We start from the raw sequence: 17,031 nt of genomic DNA, 5'->3' as shown, positions 1-17,031 counted from the left end.
ATTTTTTTTGCATTTTGTTACTGTTTTTTTGCATAGATGGATATGTGATGAATGGATATATGCATGCATGTACAGATTGATGGTGAAGTTTGTGATAGATGGATGCATTGATGGATATTGCTCAATTTTGTGAATTTGGACACTTAGATATTGCTCAATATGGATAGATGATATTGGTCAAGTTTTTCAATATGTGCATGTAAAGAGATGAGCGAGGGAAGATAATGGAGTATGAACGAGCTCCGTTTGTTTTTTTATAAGAGAGAAAGAATGGGGGAGAGAGGGAATGGAGTAGGAACGGGTTTAGAGTTTGTTTTTTTACAATTTGACATGTTGTTTCATGTTCATTCATAATGTTGTGCCAATGCTTAATGTGAGGTGATGACCTAAATTTTTATCACTCGGTGGAATTAACAGGATTTGTGGTGTTCCATCTTCGTGGAGTGATCGTCCACGTTGGAGGTGTTTGTCCATGATCGTCCCTCCTTTGATCGACTACATCCTCTACATCGGAGGGTGAGCAACAATTCCATGACCTCGTCCACTTTTTTTCCATGTCACTAGATTGAATTTTCACATCAAGTCGCGTAACCTAGGTCTCCCGTCCGAAAGGGTTGCATCGATAAATATGCATTCAATTGCATATTTATCACCGCAGCTCTTTCGGATTGTCCAGCGCTTTCCACGGACAGCCCGAGGATGTGTAGATTGGGTACATTGTTCATGCTCTACCCCGTTCCAAGACAGGATTTCGGCGGCGCCTCCCTGTTGTTCTCCGGATGCACATTCTCTCGGCATTTTGCTGAGACGTGTATTTGGAGAACAGCGGGGACGAGGCAAAGGAAAAGGCAAAGGCAAAGGCACAGGCGAAGACGAGGGCGAGGGCAAAGGAAAAGGTAAAGGGAATTTTTTTTGAAGGATATGGTGAGACGCACAACTGGACTCACATTACCCCCTTCACGCAGCTTCCCTATTTTAAGGACCTCAAACTTCCATACAACATAGACGTGATGCACACCGAAAAGAATGTTGCAGAGTCCCTTTTTCGCACGATCCTCAACATTCCTGATAAGACAAAGGATAATGTTAATGCTAGAGTTGATCAACAGAATATTTGTGATAGACCACGTCTACACATGCAGCCTCCCACAGGCAGTCGAAAATCTTGGGTCAAGCCAGATGCTGACTTCGTACTTAAAAAGGATCATAAGATGGAGGCATTCAAGTGGCTGAAACACGTCGTGAAGTTCACTGATGGTTATGCGTCGAATATAAGTAAGGGGGTCAATTTTTCAACGGGCAGAGTGACCGGGCTCAAGAGTCATGACTATCATGTATGGATTGAGCGGATTATGCCGGTGATGGTTCAGGGCTATGTTCCCGAGCGTGTCTGGCGTGTGCTTGCGGAGTTAAGCCATTTCTTCCGCACGCTTTGTGCTAAAGAAGTATGTCCTGAGAAGATAAAAGAAATGCATAAGAAGGCGCCGGAGTTGATATGCAAGCTAGAGAAGATCTTCCCGCCAGGCTTCTTTACTCCGATGACACATCTCATTTTGCACCTCCCGAATGAGGTATTGTTGGGGGGCCCTGTGCAAAATCGTTGGAAGTACGACCCTGAGAGACAGAACAAGCATCTGAGACAGAAATGTGGAAACAAAGCTAAGATTGAAGCTTCCATAGCTGAGGCAGTTATCCTAGAGGAGGTGGCAGACCTCAGGCACTTGCTCTTCTCCGAAAGGGTGCTGATGGAAGGAAAAATTTTGTTGCGTGGTTCATGGAGAAAGTAATTTTTCACACTTTCAATTAGACTCATGCACCCTATAATTTCAATTAAACTCATGCACCCTATAATTTCAATTAAACTTGTAGGGAAATGATCCGACCGAATCAATGGATGAAGAATTGAGATGGGTTTCCATGGGTTTTGACCCTGTCGTCATGACATGCGAAAAGTATGATGTGAATGGGTATCGCTTCCATACAGAGGAGCAGCAGAACAGTCGGCCTGATCCCAAAACCATAAATACCGGAGTCTTCACTGAAGGAGATAATAACGTAGATTACTACGGAAGGGTAGGAAAAATATACGAGCTTACATTCAAACTTGCCCGCGAACACCTAAGTCTCACTGTGTTCAAATGCTGATGGTTCGACCCCAAAAAGGGTCTGAGACATACGCCTTCTATTGGTTTAGTTGAAGTTAAACCATCAACCGTCTATGCCGGAGCTGATCTCTTTATCGCTGCTACCCAGGCCACACAAGTATATTATCTGCCTTACCCATGCCAGAAAGAGTACCTAAAGGGTTGGGAAGTTGTGTTCAAGGTGTCGCCGCATGGTAAGCTACCGGACCCGAACGATGATGATTACTACAACATAAACCCCATGACATACGAGGGAGTGTTCTATCAAGAGGAACATGATGACGTGGTCCGAAACAACGAGGATGATGGCTTGGGTTATGTTGACCTCGACCCAAACGACAACGACGCACGGATTGATGGTGAGGTAGTTGTGAATCAAAGAGACATAATTATGCTTGAAAAGTTAAATGAAGACGCTGACGATGAGGAAGAGCCTCCACCTCCGTCAGACAACGAAGAAGATATGCGTGATAGTGATGATGAGAACGCTCCACAAATAGATTACAATAGTGATGATCCATATGGGTTCTAGAAAATGTAAGTTCTTTTAATGATCATTACAATAGTATGCTTAATGTGCTCTTCTGGTATTAATGTTTTTCCTGTATGCTTGTTTAATTGATATCCTTACTAATTGTTTATTCTCTTCTCAATGCAGGTTTGCTAATAATGGGCAAGTCCAGCGGCGCCAGTTTCCTCAGTAAATTTAAAGGACTTACTCGGAGTGGACGAGCGCACAAGGTTCCCTCCCGACTACGCGAGGATGACACCTCACAGGGAGGTGGAGGGGTCGGGGGAGGAGACCCTAGAGGAGGAGGCGGTGGGGGGAGAGCCCCTAGAGGAGGAGGAGGAGGTGGGGGGAGAGGCAGCCGGGCAAAAAACTCCGGGCCATGTCCGAAATAGGAGGGTCTTCTTCGATGCCCTCCCATACAGAGGCACCTTCTGAGTCTGAGGAGGAGGAGTATGTTCCTGATGGCGAGGAGGAGGAGGCCGAGGAGGAGGGTGATGAGGAGGAGGCCGAGGAGGAGGGTGATGAGGAGGAGGCCGAGGAGGAGGGTGAGGAGGGCGAGGAGGGTGGAGGGGAGGTTGATCCCGAGTTGTGGGGTGACTTGCCACCGGGTGCTCCGCAGGGGTGGCTGCGTGGTAATGCCGGACTACCTACACCACCTTCTATCGAGGAGCACAAGTGGCTCATTGAACCGGTGGGGACAAAGTAAGTGCCTCTCAATCATATTTTCAACACATGACAATATTTTCTTATTGTACACATGGCAATCATTTGATTCTTTTGTAGAAACTGGATCCTTCGCGGAAAGGGCCGTAAACCGAACGGCCTTATCACTGTCCTGTTGAAGCAGTTTTGGCCTGTCCTATTCTGCCCGCGGCCAGACAGGGACCCGCAGCTGCGGGTTTTGGCCACGAGTTGGGCCCACTACGAGGCTTGCAGCAACGCGGAGTACAGGATGGCCGCTAAGGCCGTGATCACCAAATTTTGGGTAAGTTCTCTTCTGAATCACTTGTCTTCAGTTTCGTTCATAGTTTATCATTGAATCACTCAACTCATGCCTTGTTTGCTTCTGGTTTATGCAACAACTCTATAGAGTTCTTGACGAGCACAAGGCCAGAGCCGACATGGTCTTACTTGCGGCTGCGAAGAAGAAAGCTCGTCAGTTGCAGTACGAGGTGCGCTGGGTTACCGTCTCGCAGTACTACCACATCTACCTGCACCAAAAGATGACCAAAACTCAAGCGCAGAAGCAAAAACTTACCTTGAACAGGGAGCAGTTCATGATGGTAACTATTACTGACTTTTCATTGTTTCAAGCAGTCAACTCTATGTTTCGTGCTCACATGTCATGCTTCCAAAATTTGCATAGGTTGTTCCTCGTTGGTGCTATGGAAGGCATGACGGATGGGCGAGTTTGGTGGATAGGTGGCTCGGCGCCGATGCAGAGTTTGCTGCCAAGAGCATCAAGGGCCGGGCTAACCATGGAGCCGACGGGATACATGGCCAAGGAAACAGGAACCACTGGAGCTTCAAGGCCATGAAGGTATATCTATGTGCATGATGCATTTTTGTTCTTCTTTACCGTCATGTTCTTATGTATGGCTAACTTCTATTTGACGTTGTAGGAGGACAAGTTGAAGAGGCCGCTCTCAGACATGGAGTCGTGGAAGCTGGCCCGCGAGCGGAGTCATCGCAAGGAGGGCGAGAGCCAGTACTACGGCAAGACCGAGGAGCACATGGGGTCTTACATTCATCACTATCAGGAGTTGCATCCGGATGTTCCTGTTGCTGAGGTCGCCCAGTCTCAGATCAACGACACGGCGGTGGTGGCCATCCAGGGGAAGAAGAATGGCCGGTATCCGTGTTTCGACGGCTTGATCACTCCTTCGATCTCTTACACACAGCTTCGGGCTACCAACCAGAGCCAGTTAGAGAGTACGGGGCGTTCACAGACTCCCTTAGCCCGCCAGCATGCTGTAAGTACTTCCTCTTTATCTTTTTCTATCTAGCATTCTCAGTTTATTTTCAGCATTGCTCACTTAGAAACAATCTAAATTATGTAGGCATATAAGGAGTTTGTCGAGCATAGGAATCTCGAGGTGCGGGAGTACTTGAAATGAGTGAAGGCAAACGATGATTACAACCGTCAGATGATGACGGTTAGTTTTGCCCTCTTAAAACCAAGCTAAATTTTTGCACTTTCATTCCTTCTGATCTTCTAGTTTGCTTGTTTAACTAACATTCAGGCTATGTTGGCGTCTTGGAGTAACCGCACGGATCCACCACAAATGGGACCCCCACCACCACCTGCGGGAGAACCCCCACACGTGCCCACGTTCAATGAATGGGTGGCACTAGGCAGTGATGGCCCGGTTAGTACATTTGCCTAACTACTGACAAACTAGTTCTCGTTCATTCAACACTATCATATCATATTTACCGTTAGAATCTTTTCTGAAACATGTAGGGGACCGGTGGCTCGACTCCTGCTCCGTCGACCCCAGTCACTCCGATCTGGCAGAGTGGTGGTGGTCGCGATGGCGGTTTTGGCGGAGGTGGTGGTGGTTTTGGCGGAGGTGGTGGTGGTTTTGGCGGAGGTGGTGGTTTTGGCGGAGGTGGTCTTGCTTGATGATTCCGTGCATGTGGCCGTCGTGCCATGCCTTTCATATTCCTACTTCTATGATGTTTCATGTCTTGCACTACTTTTATATTCATGAACTTGAGTCGGTGATGATCTTTAGATGATGTGATGAACTTGAGTATGTTTAGATGCTGAACTGTCATATTTCTGCATAATTTCATATTGTTCTGTTTTCAAATGCTGTCAAATGAATTGGAAAAGAGAAAACAGGAAAAAAAAGAAACTATGGCTATGGCAAAGCCGTCGGCATATATAAGCCCAGGAGTCACCAGGGCTCGCCACGTGGCATATCTATGCCGACGGCTTTGCCGTAGGCATAGATGGAAATATATGCCGACGGCAAAGCCATAGGCATATCTCTGCTGCCACGAATAACCAGGAGATGACATGTGGCACAGCTAAGCCGTCGGCATAGATTCATCTATGCCTACGACTTTGCCTATGCTTTGCCGTAGGCATAGCCCTGCCACCAGGAGTACCACGGGTTGCCACGTGGCATAGATATGCCGACGGCTTTGCCGTCGGCATACATCTACCACATGGCGTTGCATGATTCGTCCGCGCTTTTGACGGCGCCGTCCGCGGCCGTCAGACGGAAAACATTGCCGACGGCTATACTATGCCGACGGCTGACGCTAGGCCGTCGGCATAGACCCCTATGCCGACGGCTATACTATGCCGACGGTCTGACAAGACTACGCTGACGACATCTACGCCGACGGGTCTATGCCGACGGCAGCCGTAGGCATAGATCTATGCCGACGGCTTAGGGGCCTATGCCGACGGCCCGTGGCCGTAGGCATAGACCGCGAGTCCGGTAGTGAATCCTAGCCACATATTCCATCGATGTCCACTACCGAACCCAACTGCCTGGCAGTGGCAGGCCCCAACGACCAAATCCCACTCGCTATTCCCTTCAAAAATCAATTTGCCATGGATAAGAAAAATTAAAATTGCAAGGTCATGAAAATAAATTTGCCAAAGGAAATTATTTCTGTACAATTACATACACAAAAAGTCCTGTGATTTTTTTGACCATTAAACAAATTTCTAACCACTGGGCTCAGCAATATCGCTGGCTACCAAGTCTAATATAAAAACTGACATATCCTCCCCCCAAACAAGCATAGTTTTAAATAGCCGGCGGACTATAGCCTTTTCAGCAGGGTGCCGCTAAATGGTCGCCTTCACAAATAGCCCGCTATAGCTCGCTTTAAGCTGCTATAGCTGATTTGAAGGCCCACCGCTATTTTCCATAGCCCGCTATTTAAAACATTGCAAACAAGTGAGGATTCAGCTGCACCATACCCACGTCTCGCTACCTCACTCCGCGGCTGGTGTGCCGGTTCAATTACACCTGCAAAATCCAAGAGATGCTTCCGGATCAGATAGCATAATTCCGTAGTTTCTCCTTTCTCCCCGGCATTGATCTTATTACAAGCTGTCCACCAGTTCCACAACAAGACACATACAACCTTCTTCACTTCCGACTTAATCAAACAAATAGCCTCCACAACAGCTTGTCTAATCAGTTGTAGTCTCACTGCTTCTAAGCCCATGGCTCTCCATACCTTTTTCACGAACTTGCACTTCAGGAAAATGTGACCCCCATCTTCATAGCCCGTGATTTTGACAAAACAATTTGTCGTGTCACATTGCAAAATATAAAATAGTTGACACCAGTTTGCGGGCAAAACAAATATATATATACAATGCGCATTGATGGACAGGAAAACAATTCTTAATAAAAGATTATGATTTTTGCTATGTGAACATTGCAAAACATCATTAAAAATTGCTGCCAATTTGTAGGGACCAAAACAAAATATGATTTTTCATTTTTGTTTTGAGAAACAAAAGATTTCATGAATTGCTCATACTCTGACTACGGAAATTCATGAAAGTTTTACATAGCGCAGACACAAAATTTCATGAATTTACCAGGTCGAAAAGTCCATTGGTCAAAGGCCGTCCGGTGAAAGTCAGAGGGCTAGATCTCCAGGTCAACCTGACTAGGGTTAGGGCGCTCCGAGGTCTACGAGGGGTAGCAATGCCACTAAAACAAAATCTGAATTTTCGTCTTTTTCCTTTGGATTACCTAGCCGGAGGACACGCCGCTGCAGTTGACCTCGACGAGCTGCAATTGTTGCAGTCGATAGGGTGAGGCCAGGCCGCCTTGCCACTACGCCATGTGTATGCCTGCTAGTAGTGGTGGCGGAGAAGCCGCCGGTGCTGGTGCTAATCCCTTTCGCCGTCGCCCGCGTCCGCGGTCTGCCGGTGCGGCTGCCCTTCGCGCCGCTCCTCCTATCCCGTCTGGCCGCTACGTCCACTCTGCGTGTGGCCTTGGACGGCACACCGTCTTCGTCCCCGGCTCGCTCCGCAAGGCCCCGTAGGCCGACCATCGCCAGCGCCATTCCTTTCGCCTCCGCCTGCATTCGTGGCCCACCGGCGCAGCTGCCATTCGCGCCTGCTCCACTCTTCCGCCGCGCCCGCCCTGCACGTGGAATCGGACGACACATCGGCCTCATCAACCATGGAGCGAGCCACCATTGCGAGCAACAAGGCCCCTGCCATCGTTTGGACGGGATCAAGGTGTGGTGTAGTGGGAGAGAGGAAAAGGATAAGAGCATCCCTAGCAGACCCTGCAAATCTTTGCCGATATCGCAAATTTCGGTTTATGGACCTGTTTTTTTCCGCGACCCACCCGCCCCAGTGAACGAAGTGGAGACGGTGACACGGAATCCCCGATGCGTCGTGGTTCGTGTGAGTAGATCCGATGACATGAGGCGTGTTCGCTCGGGATTGCGTTTTATTTGATGTTCGCCAATTATGCTTTCCGAAACATTGTGACCCACCTTCATAGTGGGTTGTCAATTGATTGTTGTTGGCAACAGGCGCTGCGCAGTTGGCGGCAATAGTCGAGGATTGATGGATGCGAATTTTTGGGACATGATGGCACGCGATGCCGAAATCCTGGGCATCCACATGCGCATCAGACTCCGACGCCTTGTACCCACGCAAAACCCCTTTCCCGCAGCGCCCGCTCGCTTAAGAACCATCTCTGTGTCGCATTCATGCCAGTTAGAGTGGACATGATGGCTCAAAACCGGTTGTTTGCCTACCCGACATTCAACCAGAGTTGTGACCAAGAAGCGTACTCCGTCCAGTGCTCGCATCCAGCCCAATAATGCTAAACATATAAAGAGTTACACGCAATTACACGCTAACTAGGATTTTTTTCAGCTACTAACCAATCACAAACTTGCCTCCCCCATGATTTTCAGGGGAGGTGGGCCGCCTCCCCATCTATTGACCAATCAAAGTAACTCTCTTTGTAAAACCTTGTAACTCGTTTGTACAAGTAGCATTGCTGCATTCAGCCCGCCTCGCCTGCCAGGCTATTTAAAGTCAGATGACCACACCCTAAAACCCTATCCTACGAGCTCTTCCCATTGTCCGAGCCACCTTCCAACCTTCACCCCTTCGCATCCTCATCCATTATTTGCCATGGAGAAAAGTACACATTACAGCCCTCACTCGGTTTAATATTCAACCCTCAACTATAAAACAGGTCATCCTACACCCCGAACTACCCACCCGGTTCACAAATCAACCCTCTGTCCGGTTTTGACCCATTGTGGTGGTTTTGACTGTGTTGACTGCTGACTTCGCATTGCCACGTCACCTTTTGACCCCCTCTCCTTACATGTGGGAGTGGGACCCACTTGGGAAACAGGGAAAATGAAAAAACCCCTTCTCTCTTCTTTCTCTCTTCTATCTCTCTCTCTCTCGCTGCCTCTTTCTCGTTCTCTCGTTCAGTCCCGACCGGGGCTCCTCTGGATAAAGCAGCCGCTGCCGCTGCCATGCCCGCCTTGCCCACCGGCCCTGAATCCGTCCATCACCAGCGACCGGCCGGAGGGGCTGCAACTCCGCTGCCCTATCTCATGTTCCCGCAGGCTAGGAGGAACCCCGCCCCAACCCATCAAGCAGCCGGCCCCGACGACCTCGACACCTTCCGTTGCTAGGGTCCGACGAGCGGCCTGCACCCGGCCTCTCCGCTCGCCTTGCCCCTTCCTATGGCTCCCTGAGGCGCTGCCTCTCCCTTAGCACACTCCAATTTCAGGAACCGCTGCGGCTAGGTATGCTTCTGAGCCGTCGTGCTGCGCTGGAACACTGCTGCACCAGTGTGTGCCTCTGCGATGCGCCCGGCAAGTCATCCGCGTGGACTGGCGGTGGAGCGCGAGAATGCGGCGAGGAAGACGTCATGGCCTGTAGGCATCAGTGAGCACATCTTCCTCGGTGCGATTTGGTACATGCGTCGATCGATGCCCACATCTTGGTGCTCCGAGGTGGGGGTCAGGACCAGAGGAATTGTACATGGAGGTACATGGCGCTCGTCGTTGACAGAGGAGATGTCAGCAGCTGATTTCACGGTAAGGAGGGGTGCAACGGTGGGGGAAGCGAGCAGCAGTGGAGAGAGGGACATAAAAGAGCGGCTCAGATTCTCTAACTTGCTTATAGCAAGTCAGAGGCAGCCCAGCGCACGCTAGATGCCGCTCGTTCTGGATTGGTCGGCTGCTTCTTTCGATCCCTCACTCAGCCTAAAATAAGCAGCCCAGCCCAGATTTCATAGCCCACCTAAAGGCCTACTTCAACACAGTGGAGGGAAAACAAAACTTCAGGCGGGAGCACGAGAGGATTTTGGCGGGGAAACATGGACTGCGCTGCTCTGTCGCACGCTGTCTCAGCTTTGGGCGATCGCTGCGGCAACTCCAAGGAAATCAGCTGGCCGATCGAGGAAAACTTCTGGCGATCAATTCCAGCCATTGTTCCTCCTCCTCCTCCTTCCAGATTACAGGTAGCAACCACAAATCTCCCCTCTTTGTCTTGTATTTTCTTCACAAATTGGAAATTTTCTTACTTGTATTTGTTCATGATTCCTGTAGTAATTATTGAGTTCATGTCTTCAAATTAAGAGATAATGGCAGAAACCAACAAGTAAGTTAGGCTTACACTGGAATTCCTTTGCTGACATCTAGATCTATAGCAAGTTAGGCTTACACTGGAATTACCTATATATTTATTTTGGTGCAGGGAGAATGTGATTCGTACGTCCTTACCTCAAGTTGGTCAAAAATTCACAGACTTGGCTGAGGCATGGTCATTTTGGGTAAACTATGGAGGCCGGGCAGGTTTTGAGGTCAGAAAAAGGTCAAGCTGGAAAAGTAAAATTGATGGAGTGGTAACTTCATCTAGATATGTGTGTGCAAAGGAGGTTCGTCGAGTACAAGACAAGAGGGATCATCTCACAAAGAACCCTAGAGCTGAAACAAGAACAGATTGTGATGTCCATATGTGTCTTTCATTAGATCGAGTGGCAGGACATTATGAAGTGGTGGAGGTAGTGCTTGCTCACAATCATGGTGTCTACTTACCACAAACTTTCCATTTGATGTCATCACAACGGAGGATTTCAGAATTGCAAGCCGTTGAAATTGAGGCTGCCGATGACTCTGGAATTAGACCAAGGCATGCACATGACTTGGCTAGTCGCCTTGTTGGGGGGCCAATGAATCTCAGCTACACGCCTCATGATCACAAAAATCACTTGCAGAGCAGGCGCCAAAGAGAGTTAGCATATGGTCAGGCGGGAAGCATGTTGAAGTATTTTCAACAAAAGCAGGTTGAGAATCCATCTTTCCAGTATACTTTACAATTGGATTCCGAAGAACAAATAAGTACTATATTCTGGGCTGATGCAAAGATGCGCATTGATTATGCACACTTTGGAGATGTTATCGCCTTTGACACTACTTTTGGCACAAACAAAGAATATAGGCCTTTTGGTGTTTTCGTCGGATTCAATCATTTTAGAGAGACTGTTATTTTTGGTGCTGCTCTTTTGTTTGATGAAACACGTGGCTCTTTCAAATGGTTATTTGAGGCTTTTGTAGAGGCACACAACGGAAAGCAACCTAGAGCTATATTTACCGATCAAGACACGGCAATGGGATTAGCTGTTGGGGATGTTTTCACCCAAGCATGGCATGGCTTGTGCACCTACCACATCATGCAAAATGCCGTCAAGCACTTGTGCAATAGCAAAGTTGAAGAATCAAAAAGAGAGGAACATGAAGAACCTCATATCCTCTTAGATTTCAGCGCTTGTATGTATAATATTGAGGACAAGGCAGCCTTTGAAGAGGCATTTGACATCATGAGAAATAAGGTGGATAAGAAGAAGGCCTCATGGCTAGATAGCATCTACAAGTTAAAAGAAAAGTGGACTGAATGTTACATGAGGGATGTTTTCACATTGGGAATGAGAAGCACACAATTAAGTGAGAGTTTCAATAGTGATTTGAAAAAACATCTCAAATCAGATTTTGACATCATTCGCTTCTTAAAACATTTTGAAAGGGCTGTGCAAGGAAAAAGAAACAAGGAGCTAGATGCAGAATTTGAAGCTACTAAAAACTGCCTAGAATAGGGATGGAGACTCCTATGTTGTTGCAAACAAGCGAAGCTTACACACCGACCATATTTGAAGCATTCAAAACTGAATATAGAAGATCCATGGCTGCATGTAGTAGAGCATTGGATGGAGATAATACATATGCTGTTACAATTGTGAGGGCTAATGGTGATTTGAGTTCCGAACTAGAGCGCATAGTTGTCGGTGATCCTTTGGAGCAAACGGCTTCTTGTAGCTGTTTTCAGTTTAAAAGGACTGGAGTATTGTGTGCGCATGCTTTAAAAGTTCTTGACTTGATGAATATCAAGTTATTACCAAACCATTATCTTTTAAAGAGATGGACCCGAGAAGCAAAATCTGGAACTATGCAAGATACCAAAGGAAGAGATATAATTGAAGATCCAAAATTGGATGCTATGTTGCGGTACAAGTTTGTTTCTCACAAATTTCATGATTTTGCAAGTGAAGCCGCAAGCGATCCGGAATGTATCTTGTTGGTGGACAATGCATTGGACATCCTTGCCAAGCAAGTACGGGAAAAACTGAGGATATCTAGAAGTATTTTGAGTGAATCCTCTAATGTGCAGCCTAATGTTCAACAAGATGAGGGTTTGCTTAGTTCTGCACGCCTCAAGAAAAAAGAGGTTCAACCGAAAAGTTCAAAGAGACATAAACCTTGGATCGAGAAGACACGCAAGTACAAAAAGAAAGACCCAAAGGAATCTAGCGTATGTTGCTGAAAATTCTTGCAATTTAGTGTACTTATTTATTACTACATCATATATAAATTTGTTGGGTTTCTTTGTGCAGCAGCAAGAGAAAGAGAATCAAGTTGGTGGAGAAACTCAAGCAACAACTGAAAATGCTAATAATGCCAGCAATGCATTCAGGAGCTACACAGACTTGCTAATGGTACTTTAAACGTTGTTGTATCTTCTCTAAACTACTATTCTATTCCAACGTTTCATTTTGATCCTCTTTCTTTGCAGGGTTCTAATGGAATTGATATGGATTTTGGAGATCTTCTTTAGGTTCCTATTTCATGACAAGAAGAAGATAGTCCATCTTCTTCTTTTGGCCTGAATATGTTCAGCTTGAAGAAATTTGTGAAAAACACTGCAAAATGGTGTTCTTTTGTGTAGAACCTGCAGCTCTAGTACTATATTTTGTTGGAGGTTATTATGGTTATTTGTATCATGACTGATGTTTGTATTCTGGTTGATTTTGGTTGAATTCTGGTTGAAAACGGAGTATTTTTATAGGTTTCTATCCAGTCTGAATATGTTCTGTTCTATTCTGTTGTTTACATTCAGTTAACTGTCCATAGATGCACTTGTCGCTGCAGCTAGGCTGTTTGCTCCCGAATGGGCCTCCCTTGTCGCTTATGTGGGCTGGCCTGGCTGAACTGTGTTGTGTGAGGGAAGGAAACATGAAACAGAGCAGGGGACACACGATGGAAAAGAAACGGCATCCAGCTGCCTCTGACTTGCTATAAGCAAGTTAGAGAATCTGAGCATCAAGGGGACTTTTTTATTTTCTTTTTTCCCTAAGTGGTCCCACATGTAATGATGGGGTCAAAAGGTGACGTGGCAATGCCTAGTAAGCAGTCAAAACCACCCCAATGGGTCAAAACCGGACAGAGGGGTGATTTGTGAATCAGGTGGTTAGTTCGGGGTGTAGGATGACCGGCTTTGTAGTTGAGGGTTGAATATTAAACTGAGTGGTTAGTTGAGGGTTGTAATATGGACTTCTCTCTTTGCCATGGCGCGATCCTTTGCTATGTGATACAAGAAGCTCACACCGCGAGAACGAGACCCGACGCCGGGCCTGCATTGATGCGGGCCAACCTCCGAGCTCTCCGTAGGAGATGGAGGAGGAGGAGGGTGACACCATGGTGATGGTTGGAGATCGCCATGGAGGACGGGGAGCATGCATCTGCGCCAATGGAGGAGCCACTAGTGTCCGGGTTTGGCCTGCTACGAGCGGAGCAACACTACAACCGGGTGCTGGCGGAAGAGAAGGAGCGGGCGTCCACGCTCGTGGTGGAGCTGCCAATGTTTGTGTTCAAGATGTTGCAGGCGGAGAAACAATACATCTTGTCTCTCCTGGAGGAGCACCGGCTGGCAGAATAGCAACTGGAGGCGGAACACGCATCCGTAGCTATCGCAGTGGCCATGGTTGCGGCGGTCACGGACATCGTCAACATCAACCGGGCAGTGCTCGCATCCGTGCACAAAACCTACACCATCCGCCACGAGCGTTGGCAGCTCCACGTCAATGAAGCAGAGAGGGGCTGGACATGAAGGACGTTGATGTGCCTGAGCAGCACGACTCCGTAGACAACACATCATGTTTGTGTCGGCCTCTCATGCGGGCTCGTCGACAGCACCTCCGACGGGGAGGAGTAGACTAAGATTTTTAGCTGTTTTTAGTGTTCTTTTGCTGTGTAAAATTAATCCAGAAATAAATGAAAAAACGATGTCCTCTTTTATTAGGTGACTCCGGTTGGATTGCCTTCTGCGGAGGCATTCGCACCTTCCTTTATTTATTACTAGCAAAAGAGCCCGTGCGTTGCAACGGAAGAAAAAAAAAATAACACACGTCCCTAGCACAATAATCGTGACTCAAGACCCCAATAGGTCCATGTTATTTATTTGAACAGGGCATTCTATCTGTGTTGCCACTTATTCTTTTCCCACCCTTACCGACGGTGGCCTCAACGCGTTTGAATGTGGTCAATTCTAAGGCGTCTTTCTCTGTACATAAGATGAGAAATTTGCTTTCCTTTTTCCCGTGCGAGGTTTTGCCGACATGTCCATGTGTTGTTGTAGATAATATCTTTCGTCTCCAATCAATTTTACCGAGGTATTCATTTTCAATCCGGGTCTACTCCGATACTAAAGAGAGGCGGATCATGCACTATTGATTAAGGCTGCACATCTAATAAATATTTTAAAAATGTTAATATGTAAAATAACATAATATTTAGATTCTACAAACATTTTTTAATCAAATTACATATAAAATATGTTAAAACTGAAGTTACAGTTTAAAAGATATGTCTATTTTGGAAAACGTATCAATTGACTGTGGGTTAATTACACCAAATGTCAGGGTCTTTTCCGCAAAGAACGAACAGTTTTTCTCGAGTCACTTAAACCTGGACCACGGGTTGATTTGAGAAAACTACAGGGGTTTTCTGCAAACAGTAAAATGTTCTCTCGAATTACTTAAACCGGGACCGTGAGTTGATTTCAAGAAAGAGTAAGGAGTTTTCTGCAAAATGATGCGACGGGCGGGCAGAAGCGTTCCGTAATTTATTAGTAGGTATAGATTTAGTCAAAGTTGTATGCATCAATACTTTGGTTATAGGTTTCAGACAGGTCATCACATTTGTCGATCCTCATCTATCCTCGTGTGCTTTGTCGCTGTAGCCGGCTCACCAATACCGACAACTATTATTGCAACCCCTTGTTGCAGCAGCCCGCGTTGCTGCAGCCGGCTCGCTACCCGCCATCACTGGCATGGTAATTTGCTGGGACCTGGAGTCTCGATTTTACTTATTGCAAGACGATAATTTGTTTGATGTTGGTTTTATCTTCTAAGGAGCAAACATATAATAATTTGTACTAAATGTTTGACATTCAGCATGTGTGTACTACAATTTCGGAAGGGCAATGATACCCAATGCATTGCCTTCCATGAGCTATCTTGGTTTGTTCTGTGGATGATCTGTTACCAACCCCATTTTAATTCAGTGCGTAGGTACTATTTTTATTCGGCATTTTGTTAAGACATTCAATACCGGCCCAGTTTAATATGCAAAACCTATGCTTTGTATTTTGAAGGAAAGGAAGGCTCGTGTATGTTCCGATTGCTAAGCAAATGTCTGCTCATTCCATGAACAGCACCTTGGAACCATGGGGCCCATGAACTTGTTTTTTGTCGATGGGTGCTATGGAGGAGAGATAAGGCCACATACTCATGTGTGAATGGATCGATGGAAAGAAACAACTGGACAGAAGAGATAAGGTTGAAGCGGATGAGGTAGGCAGTGCGTGGGTCCCAGCGGTAGATGTGTGTGTGCTCGCGCAAGGCGGCTAGCGCCCAGGTAGTCAAGCTGGATGGATTAAATCAGTTGACAATTTCTAAGACCCTCCCTCTGCGAGAGATGCCACGCGCCCGAGCGCCTCCTTGCGCCCTCGTCCACAAAGCGCAGCTTCCCCCTCCCTCCCAGGCGCCCCTCTCCCGCATCCTTGACGCGAGAGCCTCGCAGGAGCTTGAGGCCCGATCTGCAGCAGCAGGAACCCCCGCCCGGTGAGCTTCGCGCTTCTCTTCCCCGGTCTCCCATCTCTCCTCACCCTCTCTTTTCTCTCTCGAACAGGAAGAGACCCACCACAACAATGGCGCCGCCCCATGGAGCTCCGATCTTCAGCGGGACCCCGCCGGTGAGTCATCCCACCCCGCGCTTCTCCCTGCTCTTCTATCCCGTTCTCCTCTCTCGCTCTCCTCACCCTCTCTTTTCTCTCTTGAGCAGGAAGCGTCAGCTCTCGCACACCAATGGCGCACGCCCGAGACATTGGTGAACACGGAGCTTCTTTCTCCTGCAAACTCGGCGACCCTCTCCTCCAGCCTCCTCTCGCGCCCGACGGGGTCTCCCGAGCCAGCCCCATCCGCCTCCGGCCGCCGCCGGCAAGCAGAGCTATCGTCCGTGCGCTCCGGCCAGCTCAGACCGCCGCCTCCTCAGATTGGCCACATCAGCCGCCCCTGTAAACTTCCACGTCGGTCTTCACCTCCTGCACGAGCCCCCGTCGTCCGTGCGCTCCGGCCAGCTTCCCGTCGCGCCCGAGACCAGAAGCAGTAATCGCTTTAGTATTCAAAAAAATAAGGGAAAGATAGTCACATGGACAGGGACTGCGGGTTAATTTCATATAAACCGAGGGACTTTTATGTAAAATCGCGTGCGACGACGTACAGCAGAAATCCAATTCTCTTTATTATTATATATTATTAGGTAAAGAAATAGACAACTACAATGGATCGAACGACGTACCATCTCTTTCCTACTCCACAAAAAAAGCCCTTCTCCTCAATTGGTGTCGTCACTGGTCCGCCCCATGAGGCCATGGAGTTGTAGAGGATCTCGGCCCCCTGCCGGTGGGAGGGACCCTGTTCTCGTTCTTATTAGGTTCAAAGTCTTGGTTGTAGCTGTGTGACGGCGGCGATGTCCCTTAGTAGGAATAATGTCTCCCACGTTCTATCC

General features: G+C 47.6%; 1 protein-coding gene across 1 annotated transcript; it reads left to right on the top strand.

Moving 5' to 3' along the window:
* Nucleotides 1-15,888: 15,888 nt before the first annotated feature.
* LOC123160937 (synapsin-1) lies at nucleotides 15,889-16,771 on the top strand. The gene is made up of 3 exons (XM_044578788.1): nucleotides 15,889-16,085; nucleotides 16,153-16,216; nucleotides 16,306-16,771. The coding sequence occupies exons 1-3, from the start codon at nucleotides 15,940-15,942 to the stop codon at nucleotides 16,630-16,632; spliced, it is 537 nt and encodes a 178-aa protein (XP_044434723.1). The 5' UTR covers nucleotides 15,889-15,939; the 3' UTR covers nucleotides 16,633-16,771.
* Nucleotides 16,772-17,031: the final 260 nt, after the last annotated feature.

This window comes from Triticum aestivum, chromosome 7B (assembly GCF_018294505.1).
Source record: "Triticum aestivum cultivar Chinese Spring chromosome 7B, IWGSC CS RefSeq v2.1, whole genome shotgun sequence".
Classification (NCBI taxonomy): domain Eukaryota; kingdom Viridiplantae; phylum Streptophyta; class Magnoliopsida; order Poales; family Poaceae; genus Triticum; species Triticum aestivum.
This window is presented reverse-complemented; position numbering and strand designations above follow the sequence as displayed.